Source organism: Phalacrocorax carbo, chromosome Z (assembly GCF_963921805.1).
Source record: "Phalacrocorax carbo chromosome Z, bPhaCar2.1, whole genome shotgun sequence".
Classification (NCBI taxonomy): Eukaryota; Metazoa; Chordata; class Aves; order Suliformes; family Phalacrocoracidae; genus Phalacrocorax; species Phalacrocorax carbo.
In genome coordinates, this window is record NC_087548.1 from 975,064 (window position 1) to 995,366 (window position 20,303).

General features: G+C 51.5%; 1 protein-coding gene across 4 annotated transcripts in view; it reads right to left on the reverse strand.

The window, feature by feature from the left end:
• Positions 1 to 6,127: 6,127 nt before the first annotated feature.
• Positions 6,128 to 20,303, reverse strand: part of WDR7 (WD repeat domain 7) — a 144,337-nt gene continuing 130,161 nt past the window's right edge. For 3 of the 4 annotated variants that reach the window (XM_064438865.1, XM_064438866.1, XM_064438864.1), the window contains 3 exons: positions 11,543 to 11,647; positions 8,682 to 8,886; positions 6,128 to 8,500 (listed from right to left, as the gene is read on the reverse strand). In XM_064438865.1, the coding sequence (XP_064294935.1) occupies positions 8,683 to 8,886; positions 11,543 to 11,647 (309 nt within the window). In that variant the 3' untranslated portion in view covers positions 6,128 to 8,500; position 8,682. Of the gene's footprint in view, positions 8,501 to 8,681; positions 8,887 to 11,542; positions 11,648 to 20,303 lie in introns of those variants that run through there. The other variant, XR_010370684.1, reaches the window with a different exon arrangement.

Sequence of the window (20,303 nt, forward strand, 5' to 3'; positions counted from 1 at the left end):
TGGAGTAACAAGATAATTAAAAATGGGTCAACATTATCCTTCAAGACAGAAAGGTAGAAAACACCTTCTCCCCCAGCTACCCACGGTGCCGGGCGGCCGCTGACTGCAAAGCAGCTCGCGCAGCAGCGGCGACGGTCCTGTCTCCAAAGGTCACCTCCAGAGCACCCGCTCCCCTCCTCACCCCTGCCGACGCCCCCGTGACTCAGACTTAACGCTGGTATGTCGCTGGGGTGACTGCTTAGATATATTTATGAACCGAGATCACCATGAAACCGGACCTAACGGCTCACGGTTACTCTCAGTCCTTGCAGGCTGTGAGAAGACTGGGTTTTTTAATGCGAGCTGAATGAAAGAAATACCATTCATACTATAGTCTGGGCTCGATTTATACACAGTGTCACCCCGCTCCCTGCAGTGGAAGGGGCTGAGGGCTGGGGTTGGGCCCAGAGCCTGAACTGGTTTTTACAATAGCACTATTTAATAAGATACACACTATTTCATAATACATAGTATAAAAGCAGCCAGGTGCGGTGAGAACTGCAAAAGGGTATCCTTGGTACTCATTAACCACCAACACACCTCCATGAACTTGACCAACGGCGACGGTCGGGGCAATCCCAGCCGCAGGGAAACTTCTCTTCTGGTTTTCCCTTCGGCTCAGGCAGCTTGACACCGGCGGTGTGATGGTGGGGGCAGCGGCGGCGCTCTTGGACAAAGCCACCGTCGCGTTTCAGACAAGGTGGGACGCTCCCTCCCGTGCTCTGTTCTGCTGGACCGGCCGGAGCATCCGTGGCCCCAGAGAACCCACACACGGCCGTCATATTTCTCACGCTGCTACCAGATACCAGCTGCTACACGCAGGTGACGCCATACGCAACCTGGGGCGTAAGAACGTGGTCTGTTAGAGAGTAAGTGCCATAACACCGCATCAGGTCCCAGGTGGGCTCTTGAAGGGGACCTTGGGTGTTCCGGCAGCCACGGCCCAAGCAGCGTGACACCCAGATAATCCACCCACACGTAGTCAGAGCTCTGTCACTTGAGTATCTTCTCATCAGCTGTATCTTTGCAGGTCAGGCTGGTAAGCAATGCCAGGCTGAAGTCAGCCGCGCCGCCAAGACTGAAGCCGCCTGCCCAGTCCAGCAGCGCTGAAGTCCCAGGCCCGCAGAAGATGAAAAAATGGGTCTTCTAAAAAATACTTGCAACAGGTGAGATCGAAGGTGAATACTGTTAGTGCAGTCAACTTCTCTGCCCCTTGGCTCTGGCTAAACTTGCAAGAAGAAACACCCTCCCTAAATCCACTCAGACTTGACTGCAACGTTTGCTTTGCCCAGGGGAAGACTAACGTCGGGGGGAACAAGAACGGCAGCTCTCCCCGGTGGCCAGCCCGCCCTGGGACGCCGGGACCCCCAGCGCTCCCACGGCACTGGCCGCGAGGGCGGCACCGCGCGGTGACACTGCCAAGGCAGGACGCGAGGACGCGTGCCCGAACGGCGACGGCAGGAGCCACTTTTTGATGTCAGAAAGGTGTGTTTGGTTTTTTTTTTTTAAATTTAAACTTGCAAGATGGGCAGGTTCCACCATCATTTTTATGGTGGATTTTGTTTTCTTTTACTGTGCTGCAAATTGGGAGTAGCTCTACAGGAGTGAATAAATGCCTGTTTAAAGCCAGTTACTTCAGCAAATACCTAACTCCCCCCACCCCCCCATTTTAAGCTACTCCAGTCCTTTGTAAATAGGTTTCCAATTTCCAAAAATCAATTAAAATTATATATTCTAAATGTAGCAACCAACAATGATCTTCCCGTAGATGTCATTCAGCCTTCATTTTAAAAACAAAATCAACATTCAAAAAGCTATGCTGCTGCAGCAGAAAGTTTCACCTTTTAATTTTTCATACAGGATTAATTTTTAATTTTCAGACATCAGAGAGAGAGGGAAGTTCCCCAGGAGCCCTCCTGTTCAAAGAGCACTCCCGGCAACTATTGCCATCAAGTGTCAATTTATCACGCTGAAGGCTCTGATGCAGATTTTTACTGATATTTTTGTTCAGACAAAAGTATTATCACTGGTAAAGTTTCGGTGTTTGCTAAAAGCCGGGCACAGCCCGGACAGCTTGTCGGGAGAGCACAAGAAACCCTTGTTTGCGTGCCCTCAGCTCCCTGGGGAGCCCGCTGAGCCCCGCCGCTGCCCCGCGCTGGGTACCCGGGCCCTCCCGAGTCCCCTTACCTCACGTTACGCCACGAAACGGCGATTTGAAATCCCGGTGGCGCGGATGTTATTGGACGTGTGCTCCTTCCACACACGCTCAGAGACCTTAAACGCAGGAAGGACCATCTGAAAGCCTTAATTTACAGGCTGGGCTGAGTTTCCTTCAGAGCCGATGTCCCACAAGTCCCACAAAAGGTCCCGACAATTTTGCACGTCGGTTCGGGACCGAAGGCCCGCGGCAGCCCGTCCCGGTTTGCCGCGAGCTCCCACACAGCCTCCCGCGCTCCCAGGGCAGCAAACGCGGCCGTCGCTGTTGCTGCCCCTCGTGGGAGGGAATGGGCAGCAGGAGGGACCCCTTCGCTGGGTGGGCTTTCCTGGCATCGGAAACAGGCAGAGTTGCAAGGGCTGCCGCTGGCCGGGAACTCTCTTTTCTAAAGGGAAAAGTAACTCGCACAGCTTACGGAGCTTGCGAGGTGATGGTCAGAAGATATATTCAGCTTTGGGTTCTTCTGCGTATTGGTCGCTCATGGCAGTTCCTGCTGCATCCAGGGACTAAAATACCTCTAGGTCCTCTCCAATTTCTGCTATTAATGCACTAGCTTTTAAATCTGTCACCCACTGCTAAGCACGTTAAAGGCACTTACTTCTTTCTTGCATACGAGCTTTCAATTTGAAAAAGTATTTTGGCTACGAGACTCGCTATTTGAAACCAAACTGAGGTGACTCCCAAACGTGTCCTGTGCCGAGCCCTGCCTGCACCTGGAGGGGCACGTTCAGCTCGTGACGAGTGTGCAGCAGGAGCGTCCCGAGCGCCGGCGCCTTTCACGGCCGCGGCCCTCCGTGGGGTGGGAAGCCCTGCGCCGGGGGCAGAGGGATGGGGCTGCTCCGAGCAGATGCCTGCCCGCCCACGGGGATCCCGGGGGGAGCCTATCCCAGAAACCTGCAGAACACCCCCCGCACCGAGATGCGAGCTCCGCCAGGCAGCCCGAGAGGTCGGGCCCACCCCTGCACATCGGGCTGGAGGGAGCGAGAAGCGTGCGGAGGGATTTCTGAGTCAGCTGCAAGGAATGCTGATCGTCGGCAAGACGCGCGCCGTGGACGACCGTAGCGTTATGCTCTTTGGAAAAAAAAATCTCTGATCGATACATTTGATGGAGTTCACGCTGACCTCAGTGGTCTGCATTTTCAAATAGCTTTGTTTTTAGGCATGATTGACATATTTTGAGGAGGACATCAACCAAACGCACACACACGCTTTGAAGGCGGGCGGCAGCACGGCCGGCCGGGGCTGCTCCGCACCAGCCCCCCGCGCCTCCGGGCACGAGGCACGAGCACGGCGCTGGCAGAGCCCCTCCGTGGCCCAGCACGTCCCCGCCAGCCCCTGCGCGAGGAGCCGCCACGTGGGGAAGCGGGGGAGCCCTCCCTCATGCTTTATGCAACTGAAAGCAACAAATTTGAAGTCCCTGGTATAATTTTTCTAGATTTTTTTTTCCCCTGTAACTCTCAAGTGACCTCTCGCTTCCAGTATCTTCCTCCGAATAATGCTAATTAGCGGACAGACAATCTCCATTGTGTCAGTTCAGGCAGAATATTGTGTGACAGTTCCGAGAGAATTGCGCAGATGCAATTAATAATGTACAAGTCCATCGCTCTGCATCTCAATCACCTTCTCGCACGTTGGCTCGTTTCCCTCGGCCCTAACACACGCTCTTTCAAGCCGGAGAAGGGAACACCTTCCCATTTGATCTCATCTGTCCCTTCCTCTGCCTCCCCTGTGCCAAGGGCTGTCCGTCAGTCCGTCCCCCATGTGCCCCCCAGCGCCTTGTGAACGCTGGCACCGCCGCTGCATCGCTAACGACGGCCCCTCCGGCCCCGGCGCGACACCTCCCCCGGCTCCGAGGCGTAACGTGGCCGATCCAGCCCCTGGCGCGCCTTGCCTTGGCCGCCAGCATCCCGGTCGGTCCTCCCCGCTTCCAGCCGCGGTGCGGGTGTCCCCTCCTCCCTAGGCTATGCAAGGACCTTGCCTGGCCTCATGTGACACTTCAGGCCGGTTCCGTTACTTGGGTCGGTGTTAAACAGAGGCAGTGCGATGTCCTAATCCGTCACGCTACTCTGCAGGGCGTCCCCACGTGAAATTAGCCTTGATGCGGTTTTATACCTCTTGGCCAAAGGTGTGGTTTTACGTCCAGCGCCGGGACGTGGGGGAGGACGACATCCCCAGCCAACGCGGCCTCAAGCCGAGGAGGGCGACCTCCTCCCTTGCCCGCGCCCTGCCGAGCCGCAGGCGGGAAGGGGCCGGTGCCACGGCCGCAGCGCCCGCGGGGACCACCCGGCCGCGCCGCCCGCCCGGCCCCGCGCCAGAGGAGGCGGCGGCGGCAGCGCCGAGCACGGCGGCAGCGCCGGGGGCACGCCCCGCTCGCCCGGCAGAAATCGCAGGCGCCGACCGTGGCCAAGGGGTGGAAGAAGGGCCGTAGTGCTTTTGACCGCTTTGTGCGGTACCCGAGTACGCAGCCAGAGATCTAATTATCAAAAAATGATGCTGCGTAAATGAAAAAAATATCGATCTTTTTGCATCAAAATGCAATCATGCCAAATCAAAACCAATTAACGTCCCCGAATGCAGATATATAGCAGGAAATAGGCACATACTTTTTATAGGTAAATTGCTTAAGGTATAATCTAGGCTTTAGTATATTTTCATTTCTATTAGCTGAGGAGACGGCAGCGAGGACTGAGCTCGCTACATTTGACCATCTCTCTACACAAATCACAGTTTATATTTTGCGAAGTAAACAGCAAAACCAGCACATCTAATTTTTGAAATTCTTCTGGCTTTTCTTTTTGACCTTTGGTATTTATACGTATCGATGCTCTCTCTAAACCGTTGCACAAAAACACCTTGAAGTGTCAAGCTTTAAAAATGAGTCTTCTTTTCTCTTTCTCCTGTGCAGCCTGGATTATCTTGGCCTTGTCAAAATACATTCTCTAGTTAGAGGTTGGAAATATTTCCCTCCTGGCTCCCAAGTATTGATTTTTCAAGGCTCAGCTCTGCCTGTCAGCCGCGGAGGGGAGAGGTGAGAGTTCGCCCGGCGCTGCCTGGCTGTGCCTCCTGCGCCGCCGTGCCCTGCCCGCCGCGGAGCCGGCCCGGGATCGCCCACCGAGCCCCGCCAGCGCGCTTCGCCTCTCAGGAAATACCAGAGACGACGATGTTTTAACGCACTCACGTGCCCCGAAAACTGGGGATTCACACGATTCCTTCGTGGGTTTTTTGTTCTGATTAGGCCATGTCTGACCCTCCCTGGCCCCGCAGGCTCACCCCGCTGCAGGCAAACGGTTCCAAAAATAACGTGTATCATAGAATCATAGAATCGTTAAGGTTGGAAAAGACTTCTCGGATCATCGAGTCCGACCGCCAACCCAACGCCCCCAGGCCTCCTAAAGCACGCCCTGAAGGGCCGGTATCGCAGGTGCCAACCCAAACACAACGTTACGCTAAACACGCCTGGTAACGCTGCGTGCCACCGCAGAAAAATCTCAGTGTTTGATTTATTTCCGTCACTTTCTTTGGGGGAACACAAACCAGAGGGGAAGGGAAGAGCATCACCTGGCGCACATCAGTGCTGGTGACCACTTCTGGAAGATTAACGTTCCCTTGTTCGCTTGGATGCGTTGCTCTGGGAGTTAAGAGAACTTTATTCTCAGCACCCTCTCACCATCATGGTTCATAACGAAGGCCGAAGCCCCTTCACCACGACCCCCGCCTGCTCTGAGCGTGACTCATTCTGCTCTCATTCATGCTGATTTTCAAATGAAAAGGAAGGTTTCTTAAATGGCGAAGAGACTTCAGATTACCGGCCAGTAAATCAGCAGCAGGAAACTATTCACACACCGTCAGGCTGATGCCACGAAACCAACGCTCTTCCATACAGTTCAGTTTTATTTCACAAGCATATTTACACCGGGAAGTTTAATACATGGGGAGCGGATTTGTCAAGAAGTTGCTGGAGAGGCAGACACTTGAACCGTTCGCCATACACGGTGACTTCAATCATCACAACATTTTCATACAGGTGTCTCATCATGTCATCTTTTGCTTGTAAACTGCCAATGAAGCCACATACGTCTCTACGTTTACAAGGACAAGTCCAAATACAGTACTAACAAATCAATAAAGCACTAAAAGCTTACGCTGGAACGACAATACACATTTCGCCGCAGTGCTGAGAGCGCGAGGCCGGGCGGGAGCTCCGGGCTGGGCTCAGCGGAGCCCCCGAAGCGGAGGGCTGGGTTTAACCAGCGCACAGGTACCCGTCAGGGGGGAAGGCGTCTCCGGCGGGGACCGCGCCGGCCCCGCGCCCGGCCCCGCGCTCTGGCCCCACCGCCGCTCAGAGGCGTTTCAGGGGGGCGGCGGCTCCTCAGCAAACGCACCTCTCGCGACAAACGCTTCGGCTCTTGCTACGCGAAGCGGTTTTCAGGACTGCGGGGAAAATGACCAGCTTTCTTCTGCGTTTGAGAAAAGCCATTACACTTGTAGCTTAAAACAAACATTTTAATGCGATTATAATTCAGGATGTTTGTCCACTATACCACAAAGGAAATCACTGTAGGGGCATGGTCCACATTCCTACTGGGCCCACATTTTGTTTTGAAAGTAAACACATATATATAACTATATATACACACGCGCGCGCGATATCTACCGTACGCTAAGGGACAGGATCCCGGATCCCGGTGGGAGAACACTCACAGGGTGCCACAGCACTCTCCTCATAAGCCTACAACTGAAAATTACAGCATTTCCTTCTACGGATGAAAAGTATCTGTTAGCTCTCCTTTTCGTTTGGGTCCCCACGGTTACACAGATATCCGTATAAACACAATGTACATGCACGTCGCATTACTTCACTTAGAAAAGACCCTGATTTCTACTACAGATTCTCCACTATACACTACATTCCCGCCAGAGAAAAGATTAAACTTTACGGCAGTTTGTGTTAAACATTCCTAATGGTCTTAATTGCTTGCTTTTTAATTTATTTTTTTTAAATTATTTTAGAACAGCAAACAGATATGTAGCTTCTGGACTGCAAATCTCACTGCCATGTACAGCGTACTACACAGGCCACCTAAAAAAATTAATGCTTTTTATATTTAGAAGCCATTTTAGAAATTCATTTATTCCTTTCCAGGGAAGGGAAGATTCTATAAGTACCATTTTTACTTTAATATGTAAAGCCAGCCGCCTTAGTTCTGTGAGTTTTTCAGACAGAAACGGCAAAGAAAAAGCTATACAAACATATACATCAATATGTTTAAATAAAATAGTATTTTATAGATTTTTTTTTTCTTTACTGTGAGCATAAACCAGCATACTTTCACACTATTAAATATTTCACAAAATTAGATATGTAAGAAGAAGGAAACACGGTCACAGCTAACGTTACACAGGAATATTCCTACTGAAGAAAATGGTTCAATAGATCCTTTCAAATAACTTACCTTCTACACACTTCTCATCCCTTTTCCGGCCAGAATTGCTCCCCGCCGATGCCATTTGTGCCGCCTGCCCTCTCCCCGGTCCCCCGGTGAGGCCGGCGCGGGAGCACGCTCGCCGCCCGGCGCGTCCCGGCACAAATGGGAGCGGCCCCAGGAAGAAAACGCTTTTTGTCCTTTTTTTTTTTTTTTTTTTAAATAAATACCTGCATTGGTAGCAAAAAAACACCTTTATATATAAATACTCCTTTTCAAGTTTGCTATTCCATCTTAAAGAGATTTCTTTTTAAATTTATTTACACATGGACTATTATTCTTTCTTCCAGACTACAGCAAACAGTGACGGGGCACAGCAGCACTTCCAATTCTCTTGAAAACTGAGGCTTTGCCTGAGGAAACACCCCGTTTGGATCAGAACACAGGCCATCCACCCCCCAGAACCCAATCCCTCTGCAACCCGAGGCAACGAGACCCTCATCGAGAACCCCGAGCGCCTAGCTCTAGGACGCATCACCCGCCATCATTCAGTGGTCACTAGGAGAAAGTACATGTAAACATGAGCCTTTTTGGTAAACACTGAGATTCTGTGAGAGTCTCCAAAGGAAAAACGTGTTTAATAAGGGCTGCTGCGTGAAGTCGACATCCAGCGAGGAAGGGGCCGGGTTCCGCCTGGCTGCAAAGCCTGGTTTGATTCCTGCTGCCGCGGCCGAGGAGCGCCGTCACAGTGTTACCGATCCCCCGCTTCTGCTGCACCGCGCAAGGAGCACCTTCCCCAGCGCCGCCGCCTTCCTCCTCCCGGCTGCAAGGGAAAAGCAGCCGGTGTGAGCGCAGCCGCCCCGCAGAGCCGGGCGGGAGCCCGCCGGTGGTCCGCACGCACCGGCGCGGGCACCCCGTGTGAGCAGCGCGGAGACGGACGGAGGAGGGAGGGAGAATTAAGAGGCACTTTGAAACAGAAATGGGTTTCTAGTGCGGGGATTTACCCTAGACCATAAAGCGATGCTCCTTGCCGTCGTGAGCCATGAGGATGACGTTTCGGTTGGAGGTCCAGATGAGCCGTGCCAGCCTGAGGGCGTTGTGGGAGCCCGGCGAGGCTGGCTGCACGGGGGGCACCTGGTAGGTTTTGATGCAGCGGAGCTGGGGCGCGGAGTTCAGCATGCCGATGCTCCCCAGGAGAGAGGTGTTCATCTGCAGAGACACCCGCGGGTGACCCGCCCTGCCCGCAGGCTCCTGGGGAGGGTCACCACCCGCAACGCGCGCCCGGACCTCCTCTCAAACGTCAACGCCCCTGCGGTCCCCGGGACCGGCGGCTGCCTCAAACCTGGCTTAATTGAAATTTTCTTAGAGTTGGGCCAAGCAAGGGTGTTTAATGGAAGGGGCGCTGAGCGGTCAGGGGATGCGCGGGGTGGTCTGGGTGGTGGTCAGAGACCACGGAACGCAACTGGGCCGCAATGGAAGGCCTGGTGAGCTCGGTGGGCGTACCTTACTGCGCTCCTTGGGGACAATCTTTAAAGGGACGCTAAGCATAGGCATACACAACCAGGATTTAAGGAGAAACCATGACATATTAATAAGATTATATTGATGCTAGAATACTATTTATCAAAATCATAAACCCACTAGATCTGAAGACCTAGAATAAAGAGCAGTCGTCATGACAGGTACAAACAAAAAACCCAACAACAAGGGTTTTTTTGTTGCCTGGTAGATGAAGAGGCCATGCGGAAGAGATCCATTGAGTTACTCTTTGGGAAGCAGGCCAGTTCTTGCTCACGCATCTTACCTAGCTCCATGTTTTTAAAAATCAGATTCTCTGATCTAGCCCCCCGAGATACACCAAATCCTACACTGTCTGAAACGCTGCTTTACTCTCGAGAGCCTGTCCATCTGCATGCGCTGCAGCCCCAGCACCTCCATCAGCAGGTGGCCGGCCGGCCGCATCCCTGAGACGTGCCCCACGAAACCTTGGCAAATCCCGGGACATTTAAGGCGCGTTATTGCTGATGCCACGTCCTGAATTCTGATCAGTACAAAGTACAAGCCATTACTTTTTCCTGGCTCTTCTCGGCAGCAGAGCGGTGTCAGAGAGTGTAAATCATGGCATCTCTCGCAGGGAGCATGCAAGCACCACTGACATTTTCACAATTTAAATCATCTTGAGTAATAACCCTTTTAAGATGACTAATGTTACTGATTTTCCTGCATTAATAATAGTGCCAAATAGAACACAGAAGGGAAAAATCACTAGTGCACGAGGTCACATTTTAAAACGGAACGCGTAGGTATATTTAACTCTTTATGTAAAAGCCACCTTAACGTGAACATTTATACACCTGGAAGAGCACGGCAGACCACAATTTAAAACTCGTGCCTGACTTTTTTTCCCTGCCAATTCTAAAAGATCTGGCCTGATTGCTTTCCAGGTTTTCCCTGAGCACTTAAATTGAATAAACGTAACTGATGGATGACGATTCCTGCTGTTCTCATTTACTGTTTCAGAAAGCGCACAATACAGTGACGGGTAATAATTTAGTGATTTTTTATGGCACCTGTAGAAGTACTGAATGACACGGAAGCGGGGAAGTGTGTTGGAGTATAACTGGTACTTATGGGCAATCCGAGTTCTGTGTCATAGCCTGATTACTGTAAGACTCCGATGATTTCAATAGCGCACATTGCCGGATCAGATCCGTTCCTTCCAAATAATGTACTTTTTAAGTCTAAAGCCATTTGAAGGAAGAAAAAATCCTGCTTGGGGAACATAGGCAGCAGCCTACAACTGACAAAAAATATTCCTACTGACATGAGATTACAAAGGAAAAGATTGCTTCTATAGTAAAGAAAATAAATCTCCAGACACTTCACAAAATGGTGGCCCGGCTCTCCGCCTCTCCGTGTGTTTCAGACCCTCTTTATATCGTTCACATGTCAGCTTTCCCGCTTTTGGGGTTACTGGGGAAGCGGCAGACAGCTCCGCACGGGAGTCCCCGCCGCCACGACACGCGGGCTTGGAGCGGAGCAGCGGGACACGGGCACCGCGGCACGGGGAACCGGTGCTTGTCCCGGCAGCTTTGCAGCAAGCTTAAAAGAAATAAAAAGGAGACACGTTCCCGAAGCCCACTCTGTTGGAATTGATGGGGCTGCAGGAGTTAGGGAGGAACACGCCCCACCAGTAGGAAGGGGACAGGCGCTGGGGAGGAGCCGCTGCCCTGGCCCATGCAGAACTAGCCAGGGGGGTCCTACACCGCTCTGCATTTTAGATATGTGAAACTGAACTATTCCTACAGTATCAAACTTCCATATTTGACGTTAGAAGTTTGAGTACATCATCTGAGAACGTTCCTGGACTGCCCAGAAGCGACATACCGAATGCAGGCGAACAGCCCCGTCCCTCGCCCAGGGACAGCTGCAAGAAAGGCTTCAACAGAAACCGTGACAGGAGCGTTCCCGTGTGACAGGGACGCCGAGCTGCCTCGGCAAGCCTGCAGGGACGGCGAGGGAAGAGCTGCACAGCCGAGAGGCGCTGGGGCCTGGAGGACCAAGCCCAGTCCAAGAGTCACCCCGTCCCTGCCCGCGCGGGTGCCTGAAGGCGGAGGAGCACGCTCCCTCTGGGGTCAGATGGGGGGGTAAGGTGGGAGCGCAGCGTGGGGCCCGTGGCGGGGCGGGCTGGTGAACGACAGAGCTCCGTGCTGAGGATGCAGCCCCTGCCCTAACTCCTGGGACTTCCCTGCTGTCAGCATGGCCTTACGCATTACGCCACTACCGAACGATGCTGGAAGCAAGTCCCAGACGTGGGTCTGTGACCCACGTGCATGCAGACAGGCGGGTGGTAACGCGTCCTTACCTGCCAGAAGGAGAGGTGGCTGTCGGAATTGGAGTACGTGGCGAGGTACCGGCCGTCGGGGGCGAACGCCACCGCAGTTATCGGTCCTTTATGGCCGTGGATGGTCTGGCAAGAGGGGGAGAGAACAGGAACGTATGAGATTCACTACCCGTCAGCACGATGATGCTCATCAGACTTTTAAGCAAACACACACAGAGGAGTACGTGAACTTCTAGGAACCTATTTCCGAAGACTGAGGGACACCATTACCATTGGTAAAAATTAAACACTGTGTGGAAATACCTTTTCACGACCACCTGCATTTTCTGCTGGTCTAGCACTCATTTTCTGACTGTCACTGTGACAGCCGGCAAGTGCCCCTGAGGAGCAACGCAAAGCTCTCTTGCAGAGGCCGGTTCCCGCGGCTCGGGGAGGACAGGACGGCGGCACGTGCTGCTCCTGCGCTCCCGAAGGAACGGCACGAAACCCAAGTCCGCACGCAGGGACTTTGGCTCAGCACAGAGAACGCCGTTTTCGCAGGGCACTTAAATGCCTCCGGACAACCCAAAACATGAAAGCACACCAGTGAAATGTCTTATCAGGTGGGACTTAAGCACACGCCTCTCAGCGTTAAATACCGTGACAATTTTTTAAAGTGTTCTAGTAACTGCTTAGCCAATAAAACGGAATTAAATCATCATATGAACATATTCCCTGCCAAGTCCAGTTTTTAAACCAAAGCAATTTGTCAGATATATGAACTTAAATGTGTCTTTAACGGGAATTTTTCAGAAATCTAATACTTACACTCCCCGAAGGAGGTTGTAAATTGGATGCCTAGGAGCCCCAGCAGGCTTGGCGGTGGGCAGGGAACGGTAAGAAGCACAAACCCACCTCCCCGCCTCGATAAACAGTCTTTACAGAAACGTCACCCCACCCAGGGCGCCGCCCGTTTTCAGCTGGCCTGCGGGCACCAGCACGAGAGGCCGCGGAAAGGCCGGGGGCAGCAGGCACGGCTGCACCCCCAGGCGCTCCAGCACCCGCTGGCCCACCGCGGGGCACCACGGTGGCTCAAGTTACTGCACTCACGCCGCAGAAACAGTAACGAGACCGCCAACCCCACGCCGGGGGCACAGGAACATAGTCACATTTTTGTAAAACCCCCCAAGAGAGGCAGACGACGGACTTAGGTCCGTCCACCCGCAGCCGCGCCGCTGTGCGCGCGGACAACAGCTTCACGGAGAGTCCTCTCTGCTCCGACAAACGACGGCAATATTTGCGTTGCCACGTGAAGGGTCTAGGTACGCCTACACGGAGCGCATCCCGGAGCTGGGGAGTGGAAGCGCCCGGACAAAGCAGGCCCAGCTGCCCCCTCGCAAGCCCACCAAGTGAGCATCCTTTACGCCCGGTCTTGATTCAACAAGAAGGGTGCAATTAAAATCCTTCAGATTACTGCCGTAATCAATGTAATTAAAAGATCAAACCTTCTATTGTAGATGAAGCGTAAGGGTTTTTTTTTCAGAAGTGACACAACAGCTGGAAGGTACCTAGTATTTCCTCAGATTGGAGCTTGAGCTATGGTTTGAAACACCTACTTCTCATCGCAGTGCACCAGAGACGCGTGGACACGCACCACACCTTCCTGATGCGCATCTTTCGGCCTTGGCTAAATTTTGATGGCAAGTAATGGACTCCTAGCTCCGGGTATTTAACGTTACATACCCCACCCACCATCACTCCCCCACAGCACCCCCACGGCGGGTCCTTGCAGGCAAGGCAGGGGATGAGCACCCCACCCGGCTGTGCCGCCCGTCGCTGCGTCAGCCGGGCAAGTCGCGCGGCCCGCTCGGGCGTCACGCTTACAGCTCTGGTCTCACCAGCATGAAATACCTGGTTTTTACAATACCCAACAATATAAACACGTATGTCAGAAACACTGTGAAAATTTACTCACTCCATATCAGAGCCACTGCTAAGCTCTTACTCATTACCTGAGGTTACTGTTTAACAACTGCAAAACATACGGAACCTTTACACAAGACACACTCGCGTGTGCTATGCCTTCCCTAATGCTTCGGAGATCTTAAAACGGGCAAACCCAGGTAGCTCACCTACCTCCCCAACTCATACCCCAGCGGTACAACCCCGAGAGCCCCTCCCGTAGCCGGTCCCCCTGCTCCGCTCAGCACCAGGGCCGGTATCAGAAGTATTTCTTCAAAAATACACAATAGCAGCGCTTTCTGCATCAAGGGGCTCTGTGCCAGCTTTAAATTGGCCGGGCTTAACTGTGTGAAAACAGGCCTTGTAAGAGCCATTGAATAAAATTAGGCTGCGAAAACAAAAGTAGTGCTCCTGTACCCATCACCGGGACACTAAAAGATGAAGACCTGCTGGGAATGGTACGCTGCATCTAAAGTTAGCCTTATATATCAAGAACCCACGGACGTATTTATTTCTTGTTTGTCATGTAAAAGGTGAGTGGAGTCCAGCAGAACCCCTATCTCTTTAATGTAATCACTGCAGGATGAAAGTTTGAAAGGGCAATTAATTAGACGATCTGATGTTTAGACCCATCAAACTCTTTAGCACTTAACAAGCAAGTAATACTTGTCAATAAAATATGTTTTGGTAATACAAAGGTAGAAAATCAATAGTACTAGCGCACTTGTTGCTCTTTTTACTACTGAAAATGTGTTCCAATAAGTACAACCCTTAAGGGAATTAATCTGCTTTGTTATTTAAAGGAAGTGCTTCTCTAATTGATGCTAATCCTTTCAAGCCAAGATTTATTTTTTAGTGCGCTACCTAAACGTGCGCTTCGCAGCGCTCATCTTGTCTTTCCCAGGCCAAGGAGCGAGCGCAACAAGGCCAAACTGCTGCTGCTCATTCGAAGTGTTCCGCCTGCACCCGCAGATTCGGTGCTGCGGCTCCGTGGGCTGGCACCGCTCTGCCGCGGTGCCGGACGCGGCGTTACTGGGTTACAGCAGTAACGCCTCAGTTACTGCTCTTGGGGACACGCGCTCTTGGGGACTGCTTTCAGGTTACTACGCGCAGTTTTCGGCTCCCAAGCAGTTACATTAGCACAGAGTGAAAAGTATGCAAAGGTCCCTGCGATAGTGGCTTGGAAATAGTCTTAATTCTGAGCGGCAGAGACGGTGGGACAACGTGCAGCTGTTTGCAGCTTCCCTCTGCCCAAGCAATTGTTTTTTAATGGGAAGATGCTCCTGGGAGACTATTTGACTTCTGCACCTGCCACCGCCATTGTCCTGTAACACATGATATACTGAAGCTATGACAACCTAATTCGAAGTCCAATATTTGGTAAACTCTACATTGAGCTGCAATATTCTGTTAAAGGTGACATAAAAAATAAACGCTGTATCACTGCAGCGATTTTATTTTCATAAATATACTGAAACGCACGCTCTAAATTGATGAAGTAACTTATGTGCTGCTGCAGAGACATACTAATATTTTACCACCCTTATTATTAGATATTTATATCCCCGATGTCTAGGGGTACCTTAACTAAATTGAAACAAAAAAATCACCCGCTGAGGAAGCAGCGTGCCTGAGGCATCCCCAGCAGCTCGGCCCTTCCCCTACCCACCACGCGAAAGACGTGCAAGAGCCGGGGTCCGCCACGGCTGCGCGATACCCTTAAAAGGCCGTGCCTGCTTTTGGCGTGGAGCAGTAGGAAAATATCAGCTCCAACTCTTGCGTGGGACACAAACCGCCTCTGGGCGAGGAACGGTTATTTGAAAATTAAGGAGGCGGCGATTCCGTAGCTCCTCCGTGGCTCAGCGAGGAGCCACTGGCAGCGATTTCACGGGCGACTCCGGCAGCCGAGCTGGGGTGACCTGCCACGGCAGCCACCCAGAAGCGTTCTCCAGAAAGCAGGCGCCAACGCAACTTCATACAAGGACCTAAATAAATCGCAAAACTTAATAGAAGACGGTTAGCAACTGCAATGTTAAGTTGAAAATCATTGGTGCTGATGGCACTATTGGAAAAAAGTAACTCTTCCTCTACTTCTCCCCCAAACTAAATAAAAAATAATGCACTTTTAGAATAGATCTTAATAAATACAGCTAGGTCTGACAGACCTGCTGTCCTTCAAAACGAGCCACAAAGAACCACCAGGTTAGTTAGCAGTGCTTTACAGACAGGCACACGCGTCTCTGAGTCCTCCGGCAGCGGCCCGCACCGAGCGACTCCACACCACGCAAACTAAAGTTTCCTTTTTTTTTTTTTTTTAAATTAAAAACCAGAAGCTGGATTTTAATGCTAACACCAGGTGCAAAATCCTGCAGAACATATATATAGCCCAAACTGGCCAGAAGAATAAATATCAGCCTTTGAGGTAATGGTAATGGTAAAACGGCAGACCCACGAAGCGAATATATCGATATAAACACCGATGGCGACGGCGGCAAAGGGGAACGCGACCCCCGCAGCGCCTGCGCTCCCTTCGGCCACGCGAGATTAGCAGCACCTCTGCCGGGCTGCCACGTACCGTGCCCAGGCCCGTTTTCCCTTTTTCTTCAGAGACTGTGAATCTCACCTTTGTTTGCAGCAGCACTCCTTCCTGGGCTCCCGGCCTCTGCTGCTCTACGGCGCTTCACGTCACACGTGCATTTTTCACGTGACAATTTTACGTATTTTCGGAACACGTGCGCGTGAGACCGGTACCCACAGCGGGGCGGGAAGCAGGGATTGCCAGCAGATGGTAGATGCCCCCGTTGGCCGTTGCGCTCCTGACCTTTCGTTTCCAGCAGCGGTTGCTATAGCTGAGCCTCTTTAATAATAACCTGCAGTGGAAAGGTTCCTGGGAGCCACCGCCCTCGCTCTCCAGGAGATGACCGGCGCAGGCGCACTGCGGCAGGCACAGAAATCACAGGGACCCAGCCCACCGAGGGCCACGATAAATGCGGGTTTAAACGTAGCAGACCATCTGCTTGCGCCCCCCCGGTAGGATGTGTGTAACTTTTCACTCTATTTTAATTCTTTTTTTTTATACAAATACGATCGATTCTGGATAATACGAAACTTAAAAATCCTACGCTTAACAGTCTTGAATAACGCAAAGTACACACACTAATCTCTGTGTTTAAGAAAAGAAGGAAAGGCCCTCGTTTACAGCCGCCCGCAGCGGGTGGACCCGCCAAGCCGCGCCGCGGCCTCGCCACGGCCGGGCGCCCCCGGCCACCACGCTGGGCTCCGGGCACGGCCGGCGGCGGGGCAGGGCCAGGGCGTCCTCAGCCTTTGGGTTTTATAAAAACGCAGTTATACAAAACTGAACGGCTTCACCCGAAAAGGTACCTGAAATGTGATCTCATTTTTCATACCAAAAGTAAATTCTTTCAAGATGGCCCTTCAGAGATTTTTATGAACGCTTTAAAAAATAAATCCCGACTTTCCAAGCAATTTAGTGGAAATATCTAAAATACTATTAAGTTAAAACAGTTTCCGTATCTTTAATAATTTAATTTCTATGTTAGTTCCAGGAATACTAACAATTGCAGTAAAAATTTCAGGACCGTACTGACAAAAAGAGTATATCTGCGTCTTTAAATCAATTTTCTTCCTGCCCTTCAAGTGGCTTCTCAGTAATATCGAGATAAAGCCAAAGCGCATGTATTACATTTTTTTAACGTAATAAAACATATAACTTAATTTTTAACCGTACAGTAATACAATTTTGCATCGGCCATTACAATTACTCGGTATTCAAATGTGCCGCGCGTGACCGGACAGGCAGCATTCAGCGGGGGCAGAAAGTGCCCTTGGACGGCCGGGTATAAAAATACATTTATCAGAGGAGCGGCAGGCCGGCTGTCAGTCAATATATGCCTCTCATTTGTTAGGAGGTTCTCCTGCTGCGAGTCCCTCATTACAATTTGCTTTTACTTCCCGGGCAAATGACAAGCAGAAAATGAGGCAGCTTCTTTCTCGACCAAACTTAATCCAGAAAAAAACCGAGATGACAGCCGCGGCCACCCAAGCGTTACGGGATGGTTCGAGCCGTCGCCAAGGCGCACGGCTCCCGCCCCAAACCACGCCGCCGCACCCAAGAGCCCAGAACCGGCCGCCTCTTCCCCGAAACCGACGCTGCAATGGAAGTGTGCGCGTGGGCCCCCGAAGATCGACCCCGCCCGCCTTCCAAGCGCCCCACGTGCCCAAAGGCGTGCCGCTCCCTCCCGCTGCAGGAACGTACCTGTCAGTGCACCGCTGCCACGGGCACCATCAAAACCCATACGGCGATTAACTGCCCCCGAACGCATCAGCCAGCCGCTCCGGAACACCAGCAGTGGTTTCTGCCCTCTGTGAAACTACTGCTTTATCTACTTTATTTAAATTTTATTTACTTTATCACTTTATTTAAAGGTTCATAATGCTGTAATGTAGCCTCACAATATCCGGGTGTGTTAGACGGCTTGGTACCGTTAACGAAATCCGCCTCTCCTTGACAATGACCGTTTTAAAAGGGGTTTTGACAGCTCATCGGCTAGGCTTTATGCTTTAACTTCTAGGAAAAGAATTTAAAATACAAATTCTGAGTCTGATTAGGATATTCTTCCCAATGAAAATGAAAGAAGAGAGTGCTTAATATTTTTTCAGTTTTTTAATAGTACTTTGTCACTTATAAAAGAACTGATTTAAATCCCAGCCCAAAGGGGTTTAATAATAACTACAAGCAGTTTGTGTAAAGACACCCCACCAGCTACAGACAGGAATCTAGACAGGAGCTCGTACTGGACAATCACTCTGGATTTGCGCACGCTCACTGCTGGGAAGCCCTGTAAAGCTTTAGATCTTGAACCACAAATCCCTCGAGGCCGATATTACAGCAGCGAGGACGTTTGGGCTGACATCCCAGCGCCAAAGAGCACTTTACGGGGAGAAGAGACATTGAATGCTCCCCAAAAAAATCCCAGCACGGACCAGATTTACCATTTATTACACGGACTTCATCTAACCAACTATCAAAATGCAAATCATATCCTTAATGGGAAGGGCTGTATAAAGTGTTAGAAAGACAAAATTAAAGCACGATACATGACAGCAATCCTAGCAGCGTGGTGTAAGGCTGACCTGAGGCTGCATCGCAGCGGAGCGCCACGAGGAGGGAGGCAAGGGTAGGAGCAAGAGAAACTCCTTAAAAAATGAATTTAGTGGGTCTCCAATTCCAAAGGCAACAAAGTGAGTTCATTCAGTGACTACCTGAAGGCATTAGGGACCAATACTTGTTCTTTTTAACGGCTCTGGCAGAAGGCAGGAAGCGCGTGGAGCCCACCGGTGCCCCGACCCCGACCCCCGCGCGCCCCACCTCCGGCCGCCGCAGGGCGGGCGCTCCAAGCGAGACCCGCTCAGCTCCGCTACTGAGCCGCGGGAGAACGCGCAGCCCACGGACGGGAACTGCGCAGAACGACGCGTTCTGGCTAACCGACTCGGGCGCGATTCGTGATTTTTAAAAGTGAGAGTGAAAATAAGTATTATCAGAACAGATTGGAGGAGCTGATGGGACAGGCGACGTTCTTGTCCTAGCAAACAGCCAAGTTTGATTCAACTCTTACCAGCGAACTGTACCGAAACAAGCGAGTTCATACAATGGGCTTTTTTAAACGTAAGAAACCCAGGTGAAGAAATAAATTGTCACCTAGACAACGCGGTACGGCTCACAGCCCCAGCCAGCGACAAGAGAACGTGCTCTCTTACAGATACCATTTGTCAAAACCTCATAATTTTCATTAAAAGTCAGACCCTATTGAAAGAAAAAGCTATTAAAAATTCTAACTAGACCCAGAAAGAAATGCTGCCCTACAGTGAGTTAACAGGAGACGGGAGCACCGGGAGCATCCCCTCTTCCTGCGTAGTTACTGCTAGCGAAACATAATAATAATTCTTAATAGTAGGAGTTAAACCGATGGGAAATCCGCGCTTCAGCTGCCCACGCACTGGCTTCCGACAGCCGACAACCGGAGTACGTCGCGGCCGGAGCGCAAAGCGTTCCCGACCCCTAAAACGTCGCCAGTGACGAGCCAGATGTGGCCGCGGCAATCCCAGCTTCGCGCCTGGCCTGTTCAAGCAACTGCCGTGAGATTTGCGGCCAGGCACCCCGTTCCCGTGAGTCTCCCGCTCCTTCCGGGCAACGCGCGTTTTGCCAAGGTACCCTTTGGCTAAAATTCGCTCTGAGCTGCGTCAGCGGAGCCGAAACCATGACAGCTGTGGGATTTTTGGCACAGCGAGAAGCACTCGTCCTCAAAGGGTTCTGTTCAGATTCAGCTCTTCCCTTTCAGCTCCAGCTTTACTTACCCAAGTTTTAAAGAAGACTAGTCAGAACAACGTCACAGTCATATCTGGAGCACCAGATCATTTTTTAACCTTTGACTTCACAGCTTTGATGCACTTGCAAAACGCACAAATCCATAATTCCCAAGTGACCCGAGACTTTAAAGAGAAGCATTCCGCAACTCCAACGGCGGCGGAAAAGCTAACAAGATCAGTGTTTCCCGCCAGGACGGTGGGGTTTGGGGACTTAATTATCCTTCTAGAAGCATCTTCTGCCTTGCGGACTCTGGGAAAGCAACTCTGCTGTCATTTTTGCAGCCAGACTTCCGATTCTTGCTGCTCCTCGCTCTAATTTTCTAATCAGCCCCGGCTGTATTTCCACATCTTCAGCGGTTCCTGGGCAAACCGTCACCTGCTGCAGAACCCCTCGGTGCTGCTTGTTCTTTCCATGGTTACCACTCGCACCCTCTTCCAAGGGTCACAAGCTTCA